Source organism: Pygocentrus nattereri, chromosome 27 (assembly GCF_015220715.1).
Source record: "Pygocentrus nattereri isolate fPygNat1 chromosome 27, fPygNat1.pri, whole genome shotgun sequence".
Classification (NCBI taxonomy): domain Eukaryota; kingdom Metazoa; phylum Chordata; class Actinopteri; order Characiformes; family Serrasalmidae; genus Pygocentrus; species Pygocentrus nattereri.
In genome coordinates this window covers 24,051,153-24,068,530 of record NC_051237.1, presented here as the reverse complement: position 1 = coordinate 24,068,530, position 17,378 = coordinate 24,051,153, and the positions used below count along the sequence as shown (strand labels likewise).

Here is a 17,378-nt window from a genome sequence, read left to right as displayed (position 1 = left end):
AAGACAACGGCAAGCCACATTCTGCACGTGTTACAACAGCGTAGCTTCGTAGTAAAAGAGTGCGGGTACTAGACTGGCCTGCCTGCAGTCCAGATCGGTCTCCCATTGAAAATGTGTGGCGCATTATGAAGCGCAAAATATGACAACGGAGACCCCGGACTGCTGAGCAACTGAAGTTGTACATCAAGCAAGAATGGGAAAGAATTCCACCTACAAAGCTTCAACAATTAGTGTCCTCAGTTCCCAAACGCTTATTGAGTGTTAAAAGGAAAGGTGATGTAACACAGTGGTAAACACGCCCCTGTCCCAACTTCTTTGGAACGTGTTGCAGGCATCAAATTCAAACTGAGTGAATTTTTTCAAAAAATAGTAAAGTTTATCCATTTGAACATTAAATATCTTGTCTTTGTAGTGTATTCGATTGAATATAGGTTGAAAAGGATTTGCAAATCATTGTATTCTGTTTTTATTTATGTTTTACACAACGTCCCAACGTCTCACTCACTCGTATCTGGTGCGGAGTGAAATAAAAGGCACAAAAGACGCTGATCTTGTTGTGTCTTGTTCCTTCCTGGTTCATGCTGCAAACATCACATCGAAACCATATGTTACTGGCCCCTTTTCCCCTAGGCTTACCCGTGGGGTTGTAACAATTGTGTAAATAATTCCAGATCAAAGTAAAACAGTGAAGTTTGTAAAAGATTTTATTTTGCAGACGTGATTAAAGCAGTGAATGAAGTGAAGTTGAGGATGAGAAGATCTGAGATGGAGCTGTAAGATGATGCAGGAGCTGCTGTCAGCAGGACACTCATACACACTGCAGACTGGTGGAGAGTGTGTGTGTGTGTGTGTGTGTTAGTTCTCGGTGCACTGCTGTGTGTTCAGACTCTTCACTGCTGTGCTGGAGCCGTGACTGACCTCACAGCTCACTACCCTCGTCTTCCTCCACTGGTCCTCAGTGAGGGTCAGCGTGCTGCTCCAGCTGTACAGGCCGTTTACCAGCACGCCGGGGCTGACCACCACACCTGAGCTCCACCTGCTACCGTCCACCTTCCAAGTCAGCGTCCAGTCTGAGGGAAAGCCCTTACTGACCAAGCACAGCAGTGTAGCCTTCCCCTGCTGGAACTCCTCACTGGAGGGGGGCAGCAGAGAGAGGGAGGGCTGAGTGACCCCTGGACACACCAGAGAGAGACGGACAGAGAGAGAGAGATGCAGAGAGACAGGGAGAGAGAGAGAGAGAGAGACAGAGAGAGAAATGAATAACGGAGGATCACCGTCCAGCAAGTCACATCATAGATTTCCATGAAAAGTTTTACAACCCTATTTCCAAAAAAGTTTGGATGCTGTGCAAAATGTAAATAAAAACAAAATGCAATGAAGTGCAAAGCACTTAAACCCCATATTTGCACTGCAATAAAAACAGACATGATTCTGTAGTGGAAATCACTGCATGGGCTCAGAAAGACTTCTGAAAACCACTGTCTGTGAAAACAGTTCATCACTGCATCCACAAATGCTGTTAAACCTCTAAAACACAAAGCAAATTGTATTGTATTTTATTGTAGTGTATTGTGTTGTATTGTATTGTATTTTATTGTAGTGTATTGTGTTGTATTGTATTGGATTTTATTGTAGTGTATTGTGTTGTACTGTATTGTATTTTATTGTAGTGTATTGTGTTGTATTGTATTGTATTTTATTGCTCTGCGCTGTGTTTAATTCTGTCTCTCTTTCTCTCGGGATCAACAGGGACTTTTTGTTTCTAGCAGTATCTGAGTTCAGGACCGGCTTTCTGTCCAATCTATTTGTAACTAGCAAGGATATTTTCCGTAGATAGACAAAGCACTTTTTGTAAGTCACACTGGATAAAAGTGAGTCTGCTAAATGCTGTAAATGTAAATATGTGTCAGTTTCCAAACACAGAGTGCTGTTAAAAGGCCCCCGTCCCAACTTTTTGGAACGTGTTGTTGGCATCAAAGTCAAAACGGTAAATATTTTTCAAAAAACAAAAAAATTTCTCAGCTTCAACATCTGATACGTAAACTTTGTAGTATTTTACATTAAAAATATGGTTCACATGATTTGCAGATCATTGCCTCCCAACTTTTTTGGAAATGGGGTTGTAAGTTTATCTGCGCACTGAACATTAATATCAGCGACACTGTTTTGGTTCTCTAAAATAGTCGTATTCGGTTCTGTCAGTCGTTCTGAAGATCTTTCACTTCCCTTTTCAGACTTTATGTTCATAAAGATAAACAGAACAGTTCTGTTAGAAAAGCAGCAGCTCATTAGAACTAATTTCACTGTTCACTACATTAACTGCTGCGATTAATAATATTCTAATAATTTAATAATAATTTAATCAACAAACCCTAACTTATATTTAACACTGTGTTTATAAAGAATAGAGTGGGGGGGCAGAAATGTCATTAATTACAGTAACGAGTGCAATAATTACAGACTATTTAATCAACAAACTCTAAATTCTATTTAAGAGACATTGTGTTTATAAAGAACAGAGTGAAAAAAAATCATTAATAACAGTAAAGAGTACAATAATTACAGACTAATAAATAACTACATTGTAATAAACACTTTTCTAAATAAAAAAATGTCTTAATGTGGGAAACAATTTAACTGTGTTTTTAAATAAAAAAATACACTGTATAAAACTGCAAAGCAAAATTTAGGTTTTGATTAAAAGTGATATTTTATCTCAATTCAAATCTTAAAAACACATCAGAAGTCAACTTCTGCCCTGTTTAATTTTTGTAAAATCTACAAAATTAAAAGTAATAAAACGGTAGAAGTAATAAAATTTCAATAGTAAGACATAAAAAAATGAAACATATTCAGGTAATATATTTACAATAATATTAACAAGTAAAAAGTCTCTTATTTAGAGAATATTCTAAAACAACTTTGGCATTCAATATATCCACATTTTTATTATGTTAAATTAAGTCATGATTTGTATGAATGAAATAAAGAAAATTAATGCAACATTCTAATTAAAATACACTCAAGTGGCTAAACTGAAATAATGATGTAAACATATACTGTAATATGTTGAATTATATTTTATTAAAGATGCTAAATTAAATTGTCATATTTAATATTTTTATCCATATTTATACATTTCCGTATCCATATTCATATATTTAGCATTCTGAACTAAATACTTTGTTATAAAGAGAATAAAAAATGACTCACGTCCAACAGAGAGTTTAGTTCCTCCACCGAAAACGTACCACAGTGATAGAAACTCACTGAGTGTCTGTACAAAAACCTCCTGCACTGAAACTGCACTGTTTAACTCAGAGAAACCCAAACCTTCTACAGGATCTTCATCATCTACAGCAGTTTACAGGAGCACAGATCACTCTCACTGCAGACGAGGCTTCCAGCTCATAGTTTACTGCTCAGTTTATTATCTACATTCATTTCTGACTTTCGTGATGTTGAATCTCTTTCCTGCAGAATGCAGACCTTTTTCTGCCTCTGGATCAGCAGGATTTCCTCAGTCGTTCAGTTCAGGATCAAATGATCGGTCTCACACTCTGATACTGCACTTAGTCCAACATTCGGTTTGGGTGCTCCATCAAACATCCACTGCAGTGAGTTAATCTCATTAACTGACCGTCTAAAAACAGCTGAGCTAAACTATTCAGGGACGATCAAACTGATCACGGTATATCGCCAGTTACTGGAGGAACGACGATGAGAGAAACTGTTCATTTACAGCAAAATGAAAAAAAAATTGAAGAAACATTTCAAAGTGAATAAACAGTTAAAACAGGATCAAAACAGAAATATCAGAAAAGAAAGAGTCCCACAGTTCTGGTTCGGATGGTGATCTTTGTGCTGCAACGCTTTTGAGAAAACAGGTTGGATCCATTTTAAAGGTCAGTAAAATCTGTAGGTTTCTATAATGGACTAAATGTGTGGGGATATGAAGGGCCTCTGGGTGAGAGCAGATGAAGGACAGTAAGGTCGGTCAGTAGAAGAGGTTTTGCATGATCACAGCTCCACACTCTTTAAGAGCAGCGTGTTCCTCATTGTAGACATCAGTCCTTTCAGAGCCCCTCACAGCACAATGATGACCACTCTGATCCTCCTGCTGACCGCACTGGGCTTCTTTCCTCAAGGTCAGACTTTATTTATTTCTACAGTCTGGTGAAGTGCTGAGTCTGGGAACTTGGTAACTTTCCACACTGACAGTGTTCTCCTACACTTCAGGAGGTTTTATTCATTCTTAGCTTGTTTGTTCTCATTCCTTCAGCGTCCCACCAAGAGGTCCAGACTCCTGAGAGAAGTTCTGTAGAACCAGGACAGTCCGTCACCTTCAGCTGTGTTGCAGATCGTGGGATCGGTTATCTCATGAGTTGGTACCAGTTGAAACCTGGAGCAGCTCCTAAACTGCTGATTTACGGATCAAGTTATAGAAATTCTGGAGTTCCACAGCGATTCAGTGGAACAAACTCTGGATACACCTTTACGATGACCATCAGTGGAGTCCAGCCTGAAGATGCAGGAGAGTATTACTGTATGGGTTACTATGACTTTAGTGCCGTGTCCGCACAGTGAAAAAGAGTCGTACAAAAACCTCCATCGGTCAGAGATGAGACTCTACACTGCTGCAGCTGCAGCTACTGAACCACAGTGTTATTGTTATTTTTGAATTGCAGCTTTTGTTTTTAATTTCCTTCATTATTTTTCTTCAGATAAAAGAAACCTCTGTGTCTAATTTAAACTTTTTTATAATCAATAACCACTCACTGTGTTTAAAATCATACTTTTCCTTCAAAGTGTGTTTAATTTGGCAGACACTGTGATCCTGAGTAACTTAGTTTGATTGTTTTACACAGGTAGGTGAAGGTCGCGTTAGACGTCTTGCCTAAAGACTCTCATTGGTAAAGTATTCGTCCAGACAAGTGATTGAACTCCAGTCAACAGATTGGAGGGCAGAAGTGTTATCCACTACACTACACCAGCCACTAATACTCTAATATTAACCTTTATTTATTAAGCTATAAACACATTGATTATAATGATTTAAAGCAAATCAATAATAAAGTTAAAAGAATAAATGTTTGTCAGCTGTGTGTCTAAGATAATCAGATGAACCTGATATGATGACATGCTTTATTCTCATTTAAGTGGAGAATTTTTGCCATTCTCGCTCTGACGTTCTTAAAGAAATCAAAAATAGATTTTTAAAATTAATAATTTAAACTTTCCATGAATAATAATAACTGCTATATATAGCTGTGTTTTTAGGTGTGAGGCAGTCCAGTTTAAGGCAGTCCTGTGAACAGAATCAGAGGTAAACAATGAAAACATCCACAATGGCAGTAATTAAAGAAGTGTTTATTTCAGTGTGATGATCGCTCGACCATTTAAGAATCATCTTTGTGCCAAGAAGCTTTCGGGAAACCCAGCCCTGGTCATTACTGCTTTAATAGTTTCTGGAAGTTGATTTCATTACATAACATTCGAAATATAATAATTTTCTGAATGAAAAAGTTCTGAACATTGCTGGTTTTAAAAGTTTGGTTTTATTCTCATGTTTTTGTTTTTCCTTTAAAGGGCCACCTGATAATTCTCCCCATTTAAAAAGTCTTGTCAACTGAGCTAAAGTGTAAGTGAAGGGTGACGGTAGCAGGAGAACCTCTCTGGGAGCATAAGAACAAAACACTGAAAGGAACCAAGACTCTGAAGGAGAACCCGTCCTCCTCTGGGCTGCACCTCATCGTTCAGTTAGGATAGAAGTAAAGAAGTTTACAGGGAAAGTGAAGCAGGCATCAAACAGAGGAAAGATTGAATGGTTATAATATTAAAAACTCAGAAATCTGCACAAAAACAAGCTGATAGACTAGTGATTGTGAATAATAGAGTTTAGTGTGTGTGAAAGACAGGATTACAGATTCTAGAACCGAGGAATTCATGCTGAGTTTGGTAATCTCGAAGCTGAATACAGATCATCACAGAAGTTTGAGAGAGATATGATAAAGTTTTGTTTGACACTGGCCTGGATATAAATATGTAGAAAACACCTTCATTGCTTCATCCAACTGTTAAAATGCACTGTCTCTTTGTATTTGTGTGTATTTTGCATAGTACAAGCTGACTTTAGTGCAGTTGTGGAGGAAGATGTTGATGGTACCGCATGAATCTTTGTCCAGATGTTCTTTATCATTTGTTTGAAGGTTTGTGCCGACCAACTTTTCAGAGTCTTCAAACTGATCTGAATCAGATTATTGAAGCTATGTGATGGACGTTCCTGCCTCGAATGCTCCTCAATAATCTCTTTTTCCAATAATAAAACAGTACATAAAATAGTTATAGAAATTGGTATTAGGACACGTGGAAAACAGCACAAACCCACTGCTGGACCCCCTGCAGATTGCATAAGAGGCCAGCCACCACCATCTTCAAGAAGGCAGTAGAGTTCTTTAAATTCATGGGAACAACAAGCACCAGGGACTTGATGTGAAACATCCACTCCATCACAAAGAAAGATCAGCAGTGGATGAGCTCTGCTGAGTTTCATGCAGCTGAAGACATTCACCCTGCAAGAGCTGCTGGATCAGTTCTACACAGCCTTTATAGCCTGTTTATCACAGCCTGCTTCTGCTCTGACATCCACAATCCAAAATGCATTATCAGGTTTGATAAAACACTGGCATTACTCATCCTGCTTTATCTGCACACCTCCAGAACCAGGAAGCGTGCAGAGAAAACCAAATGTTACAGTATTACTGTGGTAGAACCCAGGTGTTCATGTCCATGTTCTGATCGTAAAGCTACAGCACTGATATTGTGTCTGAGGAATGTGTGGGATGTCGCTCCAGGATCGATAATGATGCCTTCTTCAGTGGTCAATAACCTGATGATCATCTCATTTGCAGTGATGGAAATCCCCCTAAACTCCCACAGCTGTCTCAGTCTCAGGGAGTTTGGGTGGGTTTGTGATGTGAAACTCAGATTTGCATGAGCAGAATGGCTGATGAAGATCAGAGCAGCACTGTGGAGCTGCTGCAACTTGAGTCCACCCATCCATCCATCCATCCATCCATCCATCCATCCATTCATCCATCCATTTCCCAAGCCACTTCTCCGTCAGGGTCGCGGGTGCAATAGCTGCTGAATTTTAAGTTCTCATTCGATTTGTTTTTCCTGTAAAGGGCCCTGACAGTCAGTTTGAGAGGGGTATGATGACAAACCTTTTGGTGTTTCTTTCAGTCTTGTGAAAGAATGGATTGTTCTGTAGAGCTCACTAGATTCTAGCATGGTACCGTAATAGGATGCCACTGAAATTTCTTCCCTGCCAGATATTCCATGATCACATTTGAGTGGAATTATTGAAAAGTGGAATTGTTTGGGAATCACAGCAACTCAGTCATGAAATGTTGGACCATGTAAAGTTACAGAGCGGGTCACCAAGTTCTGAGGAACACAGCATAAAAGTCTCCAGTGCTTTGCTGATCAATACCTACAGAGTTCAAACCTCCTCTGGCATCAGTATTAGCACAGAAACTGCACCGGGAGCTTCATGGCAGGGTTTCCATGGTCAAGCAGCTGCATGCAAGTCTTACGTTGCCATACGTCGGATGAAGTGTAGGAAAGCGCCGCCACTGGACTCTGGAGCAGTGGTCACTCCACAGAATACAATTCCAATCAGCTTCTCTATCCGCCAGTCTGATGGACTAGTCTGGGTCTGGCAAATTCCAGGAGAATGTTACCTGCCTGACTGCACTGTGCCAGCTGTAAAATTTGGTGGAGGAGAGATGATGATATGGGGCTGTTTTTTCAGGGGTTGGTCTTCATCAGGTTTGATGAAACACTGGCATTACTCATCCTGCTTTATCTGCACACCTCCAGAACCAGGAACCAGGTGCAGAAAAAGCCAAATGTTACAGTATTACTGTGGTAGAACCCAGGTGTTCATGTCCATGTTTTGATCGTAAAGCTACAGCACTGATATTGTATCTGAGGAATGTGTGGGATGTCGCTCCAGGATCAATAATGATGCCTTCTTCAGTGGCCGATAACCTGATGATCATCTCATTTGCAATGATGGAAGTCCCCCCCAAACTCTCACAGCTGTCTCAATCTCAGGGGGTTTGGGTGGATTTGTGATGTGAAACTCATATTTGCATGAGCAGAACGGCTGATGAGTTGCAAAGGCCCAGCCTAAGCCTAAGACCCTAAGCCTGAGCCGCCAGCCACACCATCACCTAATATTCATTTAAAACCCTTTCTCACAGGCTTTCCTCTCTCTACTTGGGTCTGCCTCCCTGCCATCCCGTAATGAAAGCAGCTTTCATAAGACAGGAATGTTAGAGTGTTAAATGTTAAATATTAGAGAGATAACATGATTCTGAGTCTGGTTCAGTTTACCTGGTAGAGACACCCTTGTGGACGGCTCTGCATGCGTTATATATCTTAAGAGGTAACTCACCTTTAAGTCTGAGTCAGGGTACTCATTTGATGCCCCCTTGTGGACAGTCCTGTGTACGTTATATATCTCAAGAGGTACAACCCCAATTCCAGTGAAGTGGGGACGTTGTGTAAAACAAATAAAAACAGAATACGATGATTTGCAAATCCTTTTCAACCTATTCATATTCAATTGAATACACTACAAAGACAAGATATTTAATGTTCAAACGGATAAACTTTATTGTTTTTCGAAAATATTCACGCATCGTACAATTGCAAGGAATTTAGGGATTTCATCATCTACAGTCCATAATATCATCAAAAGATTCAGAGAATCTGGAGAAATCTCTGCAAGTAAGCGACAAGGCAGAAAACCAACACTGAATGCCCGTGACCTTCGATCCCTCAGGTGGCACTGCATTAAAAACCGACATCACTCTGTAACGGAAAGCGAAAGCCATATATCAACAACACCCAGAAACGCCGCCGGCTTCTCTGGGCCCGAGCTCATCTGAGATGGACTGACGCAAAGTGGAAAAGTGTCCTGTGGTCTGACGAGTCCACACTTCAAATTGTTTTTGGAAATCATGGACGTCGTGTCCTCCGGGCCAAAGAGGAAAAGGACTGTCTGGATTGTTATCAGCGCAAAGTTCAAAAGCCAGCATCTCTGATGGTGTGGGGGTGTGTTAGTGCCCATGGCAGGGGTAACTTGCACATCTGTGAAGGCACCATTAATGCTGAAAGGTACATTCAGGTTTTGGAGCAACATCTGCTGCCATCCAAGTAACGTCTTTTTCAGGGACATCCTGATTATTTCAGCAAGACAATGCCAAGCCACATTCTGCATGTGTTACAACAGCGTGGCTTCGTAGTAAAAGAGTGTGGGTACTAGACTGGCCTGCCTGCAGTCCAGACCGGTCTCCCATTGAAAATGTGAGGAGCATTATGAAGCGCAAAATATGACAACGGAGACCCCGGACTGCTGAGCAACTGAAGTTGTACAACAAGCAAGAATGGGAAAGAATTCCACCTACAAAGCTTCAACTTTTTCAAAAAACAGTAAAGTTTATCCATTTGAACATTAAATATCTTGTCTTTGTAGTGTATTCGATATAGGTTGAAAAGGATTTGCAAATAATTGTATTCTGTTTTTATTTATGTTTTACACAACGTCCCAACTTCATTGGAATTGGGGTTGTAACTTAATTCCAGGTTATAAAGAGGAAGCTACTGTTTTCTGGATTTACTGCTGGTAAGAATCCAGTCCTACAAAACTGGATCACACCTGCACTTTCAATCATTTTGGGCTGTTAATTTACTTAACATAGAAAAACTTGAAACTACTGCTGTACGATGTAACCATGCTCAGCCCATGACTGTTGAAACTTGGCAGACTTTTGTGTTTCGTATTTTCCTGCAAGGTATTGAACACGGACAATTCCTCCTCTATTTCATTTTGTCTGATGATTGTACCTGTGATCACTTTTGCTCTTTATTTTTGTTTAGGTTGTCTGTGGCTCCCTGTCCTCCTGTTGTTTATTGTTTGGTGAAACAATAAAAATGTATTGATCATAAATTAACTTAATTCTGAGTCTGGGTCAGTGTAGCTGGTTAACGCCCCCTTGTGGACAGTCTTGTGTACATTGTTACGTGTCGGGCCTGGAAAGGGGGGGCTTTTCTGGCCAGTGTTATTTTTTTTCTCTTTTCTATTCTCTCTCTCTTTCTTGCTTGTATGTCTCCTCCCTTGTTTGCTCCCTATCTCCGTTACAGGTTGGCTGCAGTGTCAGTCATCGTTATAGGACCCGTACCCCACTGCGGCCAATCATCAGTCAGAGTTCAGGCCCTGGAAGAGGGACTTGGATTTTAAAAGAAGACCAGCGAAGCTCGTGAAGAGGCTGGCGTTACCCCTGGGCTCTAAGCTGGTTTCATTTGTTCCTTACTGCTCCACTGTTTTCATGGGACTGTGTAGTGTGTGTGTGTCTGGTTAGTTAAGTGGCCCAGTTTAAGTTTAAGTGCCTTGCACTGATAGTCCTGCTGGCTTTCCTGCATTTCAACTCTCTCACTCTCTCACGCTGCTGCTGTGTTTTCTTGGGGTTCTGGACAGGGTAGAAGGGCACGCTCATTACATCACGTAGCAGCCCAATGTATAGACACCCTAGGTACGGGGCGGGCGCCAACCCGTGTATTTCGGTTTTGTGTTGGGGAGACTAGTGTAGCCAGCGTTTTTTTTTTCTCACTAGGTGACTGACTCCACGAACTAGGGTAGTTTTTTTTTGTCCGTTTGTTTTGATTATTTCTTTCCTTTGGAGCCGTCCGGGTCCAGAAGTCCATTTTTTCTTTTGACAGCAAAAATGTAAATGTAAAACTGTAAATATTGTAAATATTGGTGATTGTTGTTATGAGGGGAGGGTCTCACTCACTCGTATCCGGTGTGGAGTGAAATAAACGGCACAAAAGACGCTGAACTTGTTGTGTCTTGTTCCTTCCTGGTTCGTGCTGCAAACATCACATCGAAACCATATGTTACTGGCCCCTTTTCCCCTAGGCTTACCCGTGGGGTCGTAACAATTGTGTAAATAATTCCAGATCAAAGTAAAACAGTGAAGTTTGTAAAAGATTTTATTTTGCAGACGTGATTAAAGCAGTGAATGATGTGAAGTTGAGGATGAGAAGATCTGAGATGGCGCTGTAAGATGATGCAGGAGCTGCTGTCAGCAGGACACTCATACACACTGCAGACTGGTGGAGAGTGTGTGTGTGTGTGTGTGTGTGTGTGTTAGTTCTCGGTGCACTGCTGTGTGTTCAGACTCTTCACTGCTGTGCTGGAGCCGTGACTGACCTCACAGCTCACTACCCTCGTCTTCCTCCACTGATCCTCAGTGAGGGTCAGCGTGCTGCTCCAGCTGTACAGGCCGTTTACCTGCTGCAGCACGCCGGGGCAGACCACCACACCTGAGCTCCACCTGCTACCGTCCACCTTCCAAGTCAGCGTCCAGTCTGAGGGAAAGCCCTTACTGACCAAACACAGCAGTGTAGCCTTCCCCTGCTGGAACTCCTCACTGGAGGGGGGCAGCAGAGAGAGGGAGGGCTGAGTGACCCCTGGACACACCAGAGAGAGACGGACAGAGAGAGAGAGGTGCAGAGAGACAGGGAGAGAGAGAGAGAGAGAGAGACAGAGAGAGAAATGAATAACGGAGGATCACCATCCAGCAAGTCACATCATAGATTTCCATGAAAAGTTTTACAACCCTATTTCCAAAAAAGTTTGAATGCTGTGCAAAATGTAAATAAAAACAAAATGCAATGAAGTGAAAGCACTTAAACCTGTATTTGCACTGCAATAAAAACAGACATGATTCTGTAGTGGAAATCACTGCATGGGCTCAGAAAGACTTCTGAAAACCACTGTCTGTGAAAACAGTTCATCACTGCATCCACAAATGCTGTTAAGCCTCTAAAACACAAAGCAAATTGTATTGTATTTTATTGTAGTGTATTGTGTTGTATTGTATTGTATTTTATTGTAGTGTATTGTGTTGTATTGTATTGGATTTTATTGTAGTGTATTGTGTTGTGTTGTATTGTATTTTATTGTAGTGTATTGTGTTGTATTGTATTGTATTTTATTGTAGTGTATTGTGTTGTATTGTATTGTATTTTATTGTAGTGTATTGTGTTGTATTGTGTTGTATTTTATTGTAGTGTATTGTGTTGTGTTGTATTGTATTTTATTGTAGTGTATTGTGTTGTATTGTATTTTATTGTAGTGTATTGTGTTGTATTGTGTTGTATTTTATTGTAGTGTATTGTGTTGTATTGTATTGTATTTTATTGTAGTGTATTGTGTTGTATTGTGTTGTATTTTATTGTAGTGTATTGTGTTGTATTGTATTGTATTTTATTGTAGTGTATTGTGTTGTATTGTGTTGTATTTTATTGTAGTGTATTGTGTTGTGTTGTATTGTATTTTATTGTAGTGTATTGTGTTGTATTGTATTTTATTGTAGTGTATTGTGTTGTATTGTGTTGTATTTTATTGTAGTGTATTGTGTTGTATTGTATTGTATTTTATTGTAGTGTATTGTGTTGTATTGTGTTGTATTTTATTGTAGTGTATTGTGTCGTATTGTGTTGTATTTTATTGTAGTGTATTGTATTGTATTTTATTGTAGTGTATTGTGTTGTATTGTATTGTATTACATTGCTCTGCGCTGTGTTTAATTCTGTCTCTCTTTCTCTCAGTATCTACAGGGACTTTTTGTTTCTAGCAGTATCTGAGTTCAGGACCGGCTTTCTCTCCAATCTATTTGTTACTAGCAAGGATACTTTCCGTAGATAGACAAAGCTTTTGTAAGTCACACTGGATAAAAGTGAGTCTGCTAAATGCTGTAAATGTAAATATGTGTCAGTTTCCAAACACAGAGTGCTGTTAAAAGGCCCCCGTCCCAACTTTTTGGAACGTGTTGTTGGCATCAAAGTCAAAACGGTAAATATTTTTCAAAAAACAAAAAAATTTCTCAGCTTCAACATCTGATATGTAAACTTTGTAGTATTTTACATTAAAAATATGGTTCACATAATTTGCAGATCATTGCCTCCCAACTTTTTTGGAAATGGGGTTGTAAGTTTATCTGCTCACTTAACATTAATATCAGCGTCATTGTTTTGGTTCTCTAAAATAGTCGTATTCGGTTCTGTCAGTCGTTCTGAAGATCTTTCACTTCCCTTTTCAGACTTTATGTTCATAAAGATAAACAGAACAGTTCTGTTAGAAAAGCAGCAGCTCATTAGAACTAATTTCACTGTTCACTACATTAACTGCTGCGATTAATAATATTCTAATAATTTAATAATAATTTAATCAACCAACCCTAACTTATATTTAACACTGTGTTTATAAAGAACAGAGTGGGGGGGGGGGGGGGGGGGGGGGGCAGAAAGGTCATTAATTACAGTAACGAGTGCAATAATTACAGACTAATCAACAAACTCTAATTTCTATTTAAGAGACATTGTGTTTATAAAGAACAGAGTGAAAAAAAATCATTAATAACAGTAAAGAGTACAATAATTACAGACTAATAAATAACTACATTGTAATAAACACTTTTCTAAATAAAAAAATGTCTTAATGTGGGAAACAATTTAACTGTGTTTTTAAATAAAAAAATACACTGAATAAAACTGCAAAGCAAAATTTAGGTTTTGATTAAAAGTGATATTTTATCTCAATTCAAATCTTAAAAACACATCAGAAGTCAACTTCTGCCCTGTTTAATTTTTGTAAAATCTACAAAATTAAAAGTAATAAAACAGTAGAAGTAATAAAATTTAAATAGTAAGACATAAAAACAATGAAACATATTCAGGTAATATATTTACAATAATATTAACAAGTAAAAAGTCTCTTATTTAGAGAATATTCTAAAACACTCTGGCATTCAATATATCCACATGTTTATTATGTTAAATTAAGTCATGATTTGTATGAATGAAATAAAGAAAATTAATGCAACATTCTAATTAAAATACACTCAAGTGGCTAAACTGAAATAATGATGTAAACATACACTGTAATATGTTGAATTATATTTTATTAAAGATGCTAAATTAAATTGTCATATTTAATATTTTTATCCATATTTATAAATTTCCGTATCCATATTCATATATTTAGTATTCTGAACTAAATACTTTGTTATAAAGAGAATAAAAAATGACTCACGTCCAACAGAGAGTTTAGTTCCTCCACCGAAAACGAACCACAGTGATAGAAACTCATTGAGTGTCTGTACAAAAACCTCCTGCACTGAAACTGCACTGTTTAACTCAGAGAAACCCAAACCTTCTACAGGATCTTCATCATCTACAGCAGTTTACAGGAGCACAGATCACTCTCACTGCAGACGAGGCTTCCAGCTCATAGTTTACTGCTCAGTTTATTATCTACATTCATTTCTGACTTTCGTGATGTTGAATCTCTTTCCTGCAGAATGCAGACCTTTTTCTGCCTCTGGATCAGCAGGATTTCCTCAGTCGTTCAGTTCAGGATCAAATGATCGGTCTCACACTCTGATACTGCACTTAGTCCAACATTCGGTTTGGGTGCTCCATCAAACATCCACTGCAGTGAGTTAATCTCATTAACTGACCGTCTAAAAACAGCTGAGCTAAACTATTCAGGGACGATCAAACTGATCACGGTATATCGCCCGTTACTGGAGGAACGACGATGAGAGAAACTGTTCATTTACAGCAAAATAGAAAAAAAAATTTAAGAAACTTTTCAAAGTGAATAAACAGTTAAAACAGGATCAAAACAGAAATATCAGAAATGAAAAAGTCCCACAGTTCTGGTTCGGATGGTGATCTTTGTGCTGCAACGCTTTTGAGAAAACAGGTTGGATCCGTTTTAAAGGTCAGTAAAATCTGTAGGTTTATATAATGGACTAAATGTGTGGGGATATGAAGGGCCTCTGGGTGAGAGCAGATGAAGGACAGTAAGGTCGGTCAGTAGAAGAGGTTTTGCATGATCACAGCTCCACACTCTTTAAGAGCAGCGGGTTCATCGTTGGAGACATCAGTCCTTTCAGAGCCCCTCACAGCACAATGATGACCACTCTGATCCTCCTACTGACCGCACTGGGCTTCTTTCCTCAAGGTCAGACTTTATTTATTTCTACAGTCTGGTGAAGTGCTGAGTCTGGGAACTTGGTAACTTTCCACACTGACAGTGTTCTCCTACACTTCGGGAGGTTTTATTCATTCTTAGCTTGTTTGTTCTCATTCCTTCAGCGTCCCACCAAGAGGTCCAGACTCCTGAGAGAAGTTCTGTAGAACCAGGACATTAGCTGTGTTGCAGATCGTGGGATCGATTATAACATGAGTTGGTACCAGTTGAAACCTGGAGCAGCTCCTAAACTGCTGATTTACAGATCAAGTTATAGAAGCTCTGGAGTTCCACAGCGATTCAGTGGAACAAACTCTGGATACACCTTTACAATGACCATCAGTGGAGTCCAGCCTGAAGATGCAGGAGCGTATTACTGTATGGGTCGTTACAGTGGTCCAGAATTCACACAGTGAAAAAGAGTCATACAAAAATCGGTCAGAGATGAGACTCTACACTGCTGCAGCTGCAGCTACTGAACCACCGTGTTATTGTTATTTTTGAATTGCAGCTTTTGTTTTTAATTTCCTTCATTATTTTTCTTCAGATAAAAGAAACCTCTGTGTCTAATTTAAACTTTTTTATAATCAATAACCACTCACTGTGTTTAAAATCATACTTTTCCTTCAAAGTGTGTTTAATTTGGCAGACACTGTGATCCTGAGTAACTTAGTTTGATTGTTTTACACAGGTAGGTGAAGGGCTCGCGTTAGACGTCTTGCCTAAAGACTCTCATTGGTAAAGTATTCGTCCAGACAAGTGATTGAACTCCAGTCACCAGCTTGGAGGGCAGAAGTGTTATCCACTACACTACACCAGCCACTAATACTCTAATATTAACCTTTATTTATGAAGCTGTAAACACATTGATTATAATGATTTAAAGCAAATCAATAATAAAGTTAAAAGAATAAATGTTAGTCAGCTGTGTGTCTAACATAATCAGATGAACCTGATATGATGACATGCTTTATTCTCATTTAAGTGGAGAAATTTTTGCCATTCTCGCTCTGACGTTCTTAAAGACATCAAAAATAGATTTTTAAAATTAATAATTCAAACTTTCCATGAATAATAATAACTGCTATATATATAGCTGTGTTTTTAGGTGTGAGGCAGTCCAGTTTAAAGCAGTCCTGTGAACAGAATCAGAGGTAAACAATGAGAAACGTCCACAATGGCAGTAATTAATGAAGTGTTTATTTCAGTGTGATGATCGCTCGACCATTTAAGAATCATCTTTGTGCCATGAAGCTTTCGGGAAACCCAGCCCTGGTCATTACTGGTTTAATAGTTTCTGGAAGTTGATTTCATTACATACATATAATATAATTATAATATAATATAATATAATATAAAATAATATAAAATTTGAAATATAATAATTTTCTGAATGAAAAAGTTCTGAAAATTGCTGGTTTTAAAAGTTTGGTTTTATTCTCATGTTTTTGTTTTTCCTTTAAAGGGCCACCTGATAATTCTCCCCATTTAAAAAGTCTTGTCAACTGAGCTAAAGTGTAAGTGAAGGGTGACGTTAGCAGGAGAAACTCACTGGGAGCATAAGAACAAAACACTGAAAGGAACCAAGACTCTGAAGGAGAACCCGTCCTCCTCTGGGCTGCACCTCATCGTTCAGTTAGGATAGAAGTAAAGACGTTTACAGGGAAAGTGAAGCAGGCATCAAACAGAGGAAAGATTGAATGGTATTAATATTAAAAACTCAGAAATCTGCACAAAAACAAGCTGATAGACTAGTGATTGTGAATAATAGAGTTTAGTGTGTGTGAAAGACAGGATTACAGATTCTAGAACCGAGGAATTCATGCTGAGTTTGGTAATCTCGAAGCTGAATACAGATCATCACAGAAGTTTTAGAGAGATATCATAAAGTTTTGTTTGACAATGGCCTGGATATAAATATGTAGAAAACACCTTCCTTGCTTTGTCCAACTGTTAAAATAAGTTTAAGTGATACTGTTTTGATCCCAATGGAAATGGAAATTCCATCTCCGCATTTAACCCATCCATGCAAGTGAAACACCACACACACACTAGGGGGCAGTGAGCACACACACACAGTGGGCAGCCCTATCCACGGCGCCTGGGGAGCAATTGGGGGTTAGGTGTCTTGCTCAAGGACACCTCAGTCATGGACTGTCGGTGCTGGGGATTGAACCGGCAACCTTCCGGTCACAGGGCCAGTTCCCTAACCTCCAGCCCACGACTGCCCCCAATGCACTGTCTCTTTGTATTTGTGTGTATT

At 39.1% G+C, this 17,378-nt stretch overlaps 2 long non-coding RNA genes and 1 gene segment (V, D, J or C); 1 reads left to right on the top strand and 2 right to left on the bottom strand.

Moving 5' to 3' along the window:
* Positions 1-686: 686 nt before the first annotated feature.
* LOC108438395 lies at positions 687-3,992 on the bottom strand. The gene is made up of 2 exons (XR_001858690.2): positions 3,214-3,992; positions 687-1,172 (listed from the first exon to the last, which is right to left on the bottom strand). It is a non-coding gene; the product is annotated as an uncharacterized LOC108438395 (long non-coding RNA).
* An 80-nt stretch (positions 3,993-4,072) lies between these two features.
* LOC108438394 lies at positions 4,073-5,094 on the top strand. The segment is given in 2 exon segments: positions 4,073-4,148; positions 4,283-5,094. Coding segments are annotated over 2 exon segments (357 nt in total).
* A 5,952-nt stretch (positions 5,095-11,046) lies between these two features.
* Positions 11,047-14,957, bottom strand: LOC119262549. The gene is made up of 2 exons (XR_005129743.1): positions 14,171-14,957; positions 11,047-11,544 (listed from the first exon to the last, which is right to left on the bottom strand). It is a non-coding gene; the product is annotated as an uncharacterized LOC119262549 (long non-coding RNA).
* Positions 14,958-17,378: the final 2,421 nt, after the last annotated feature.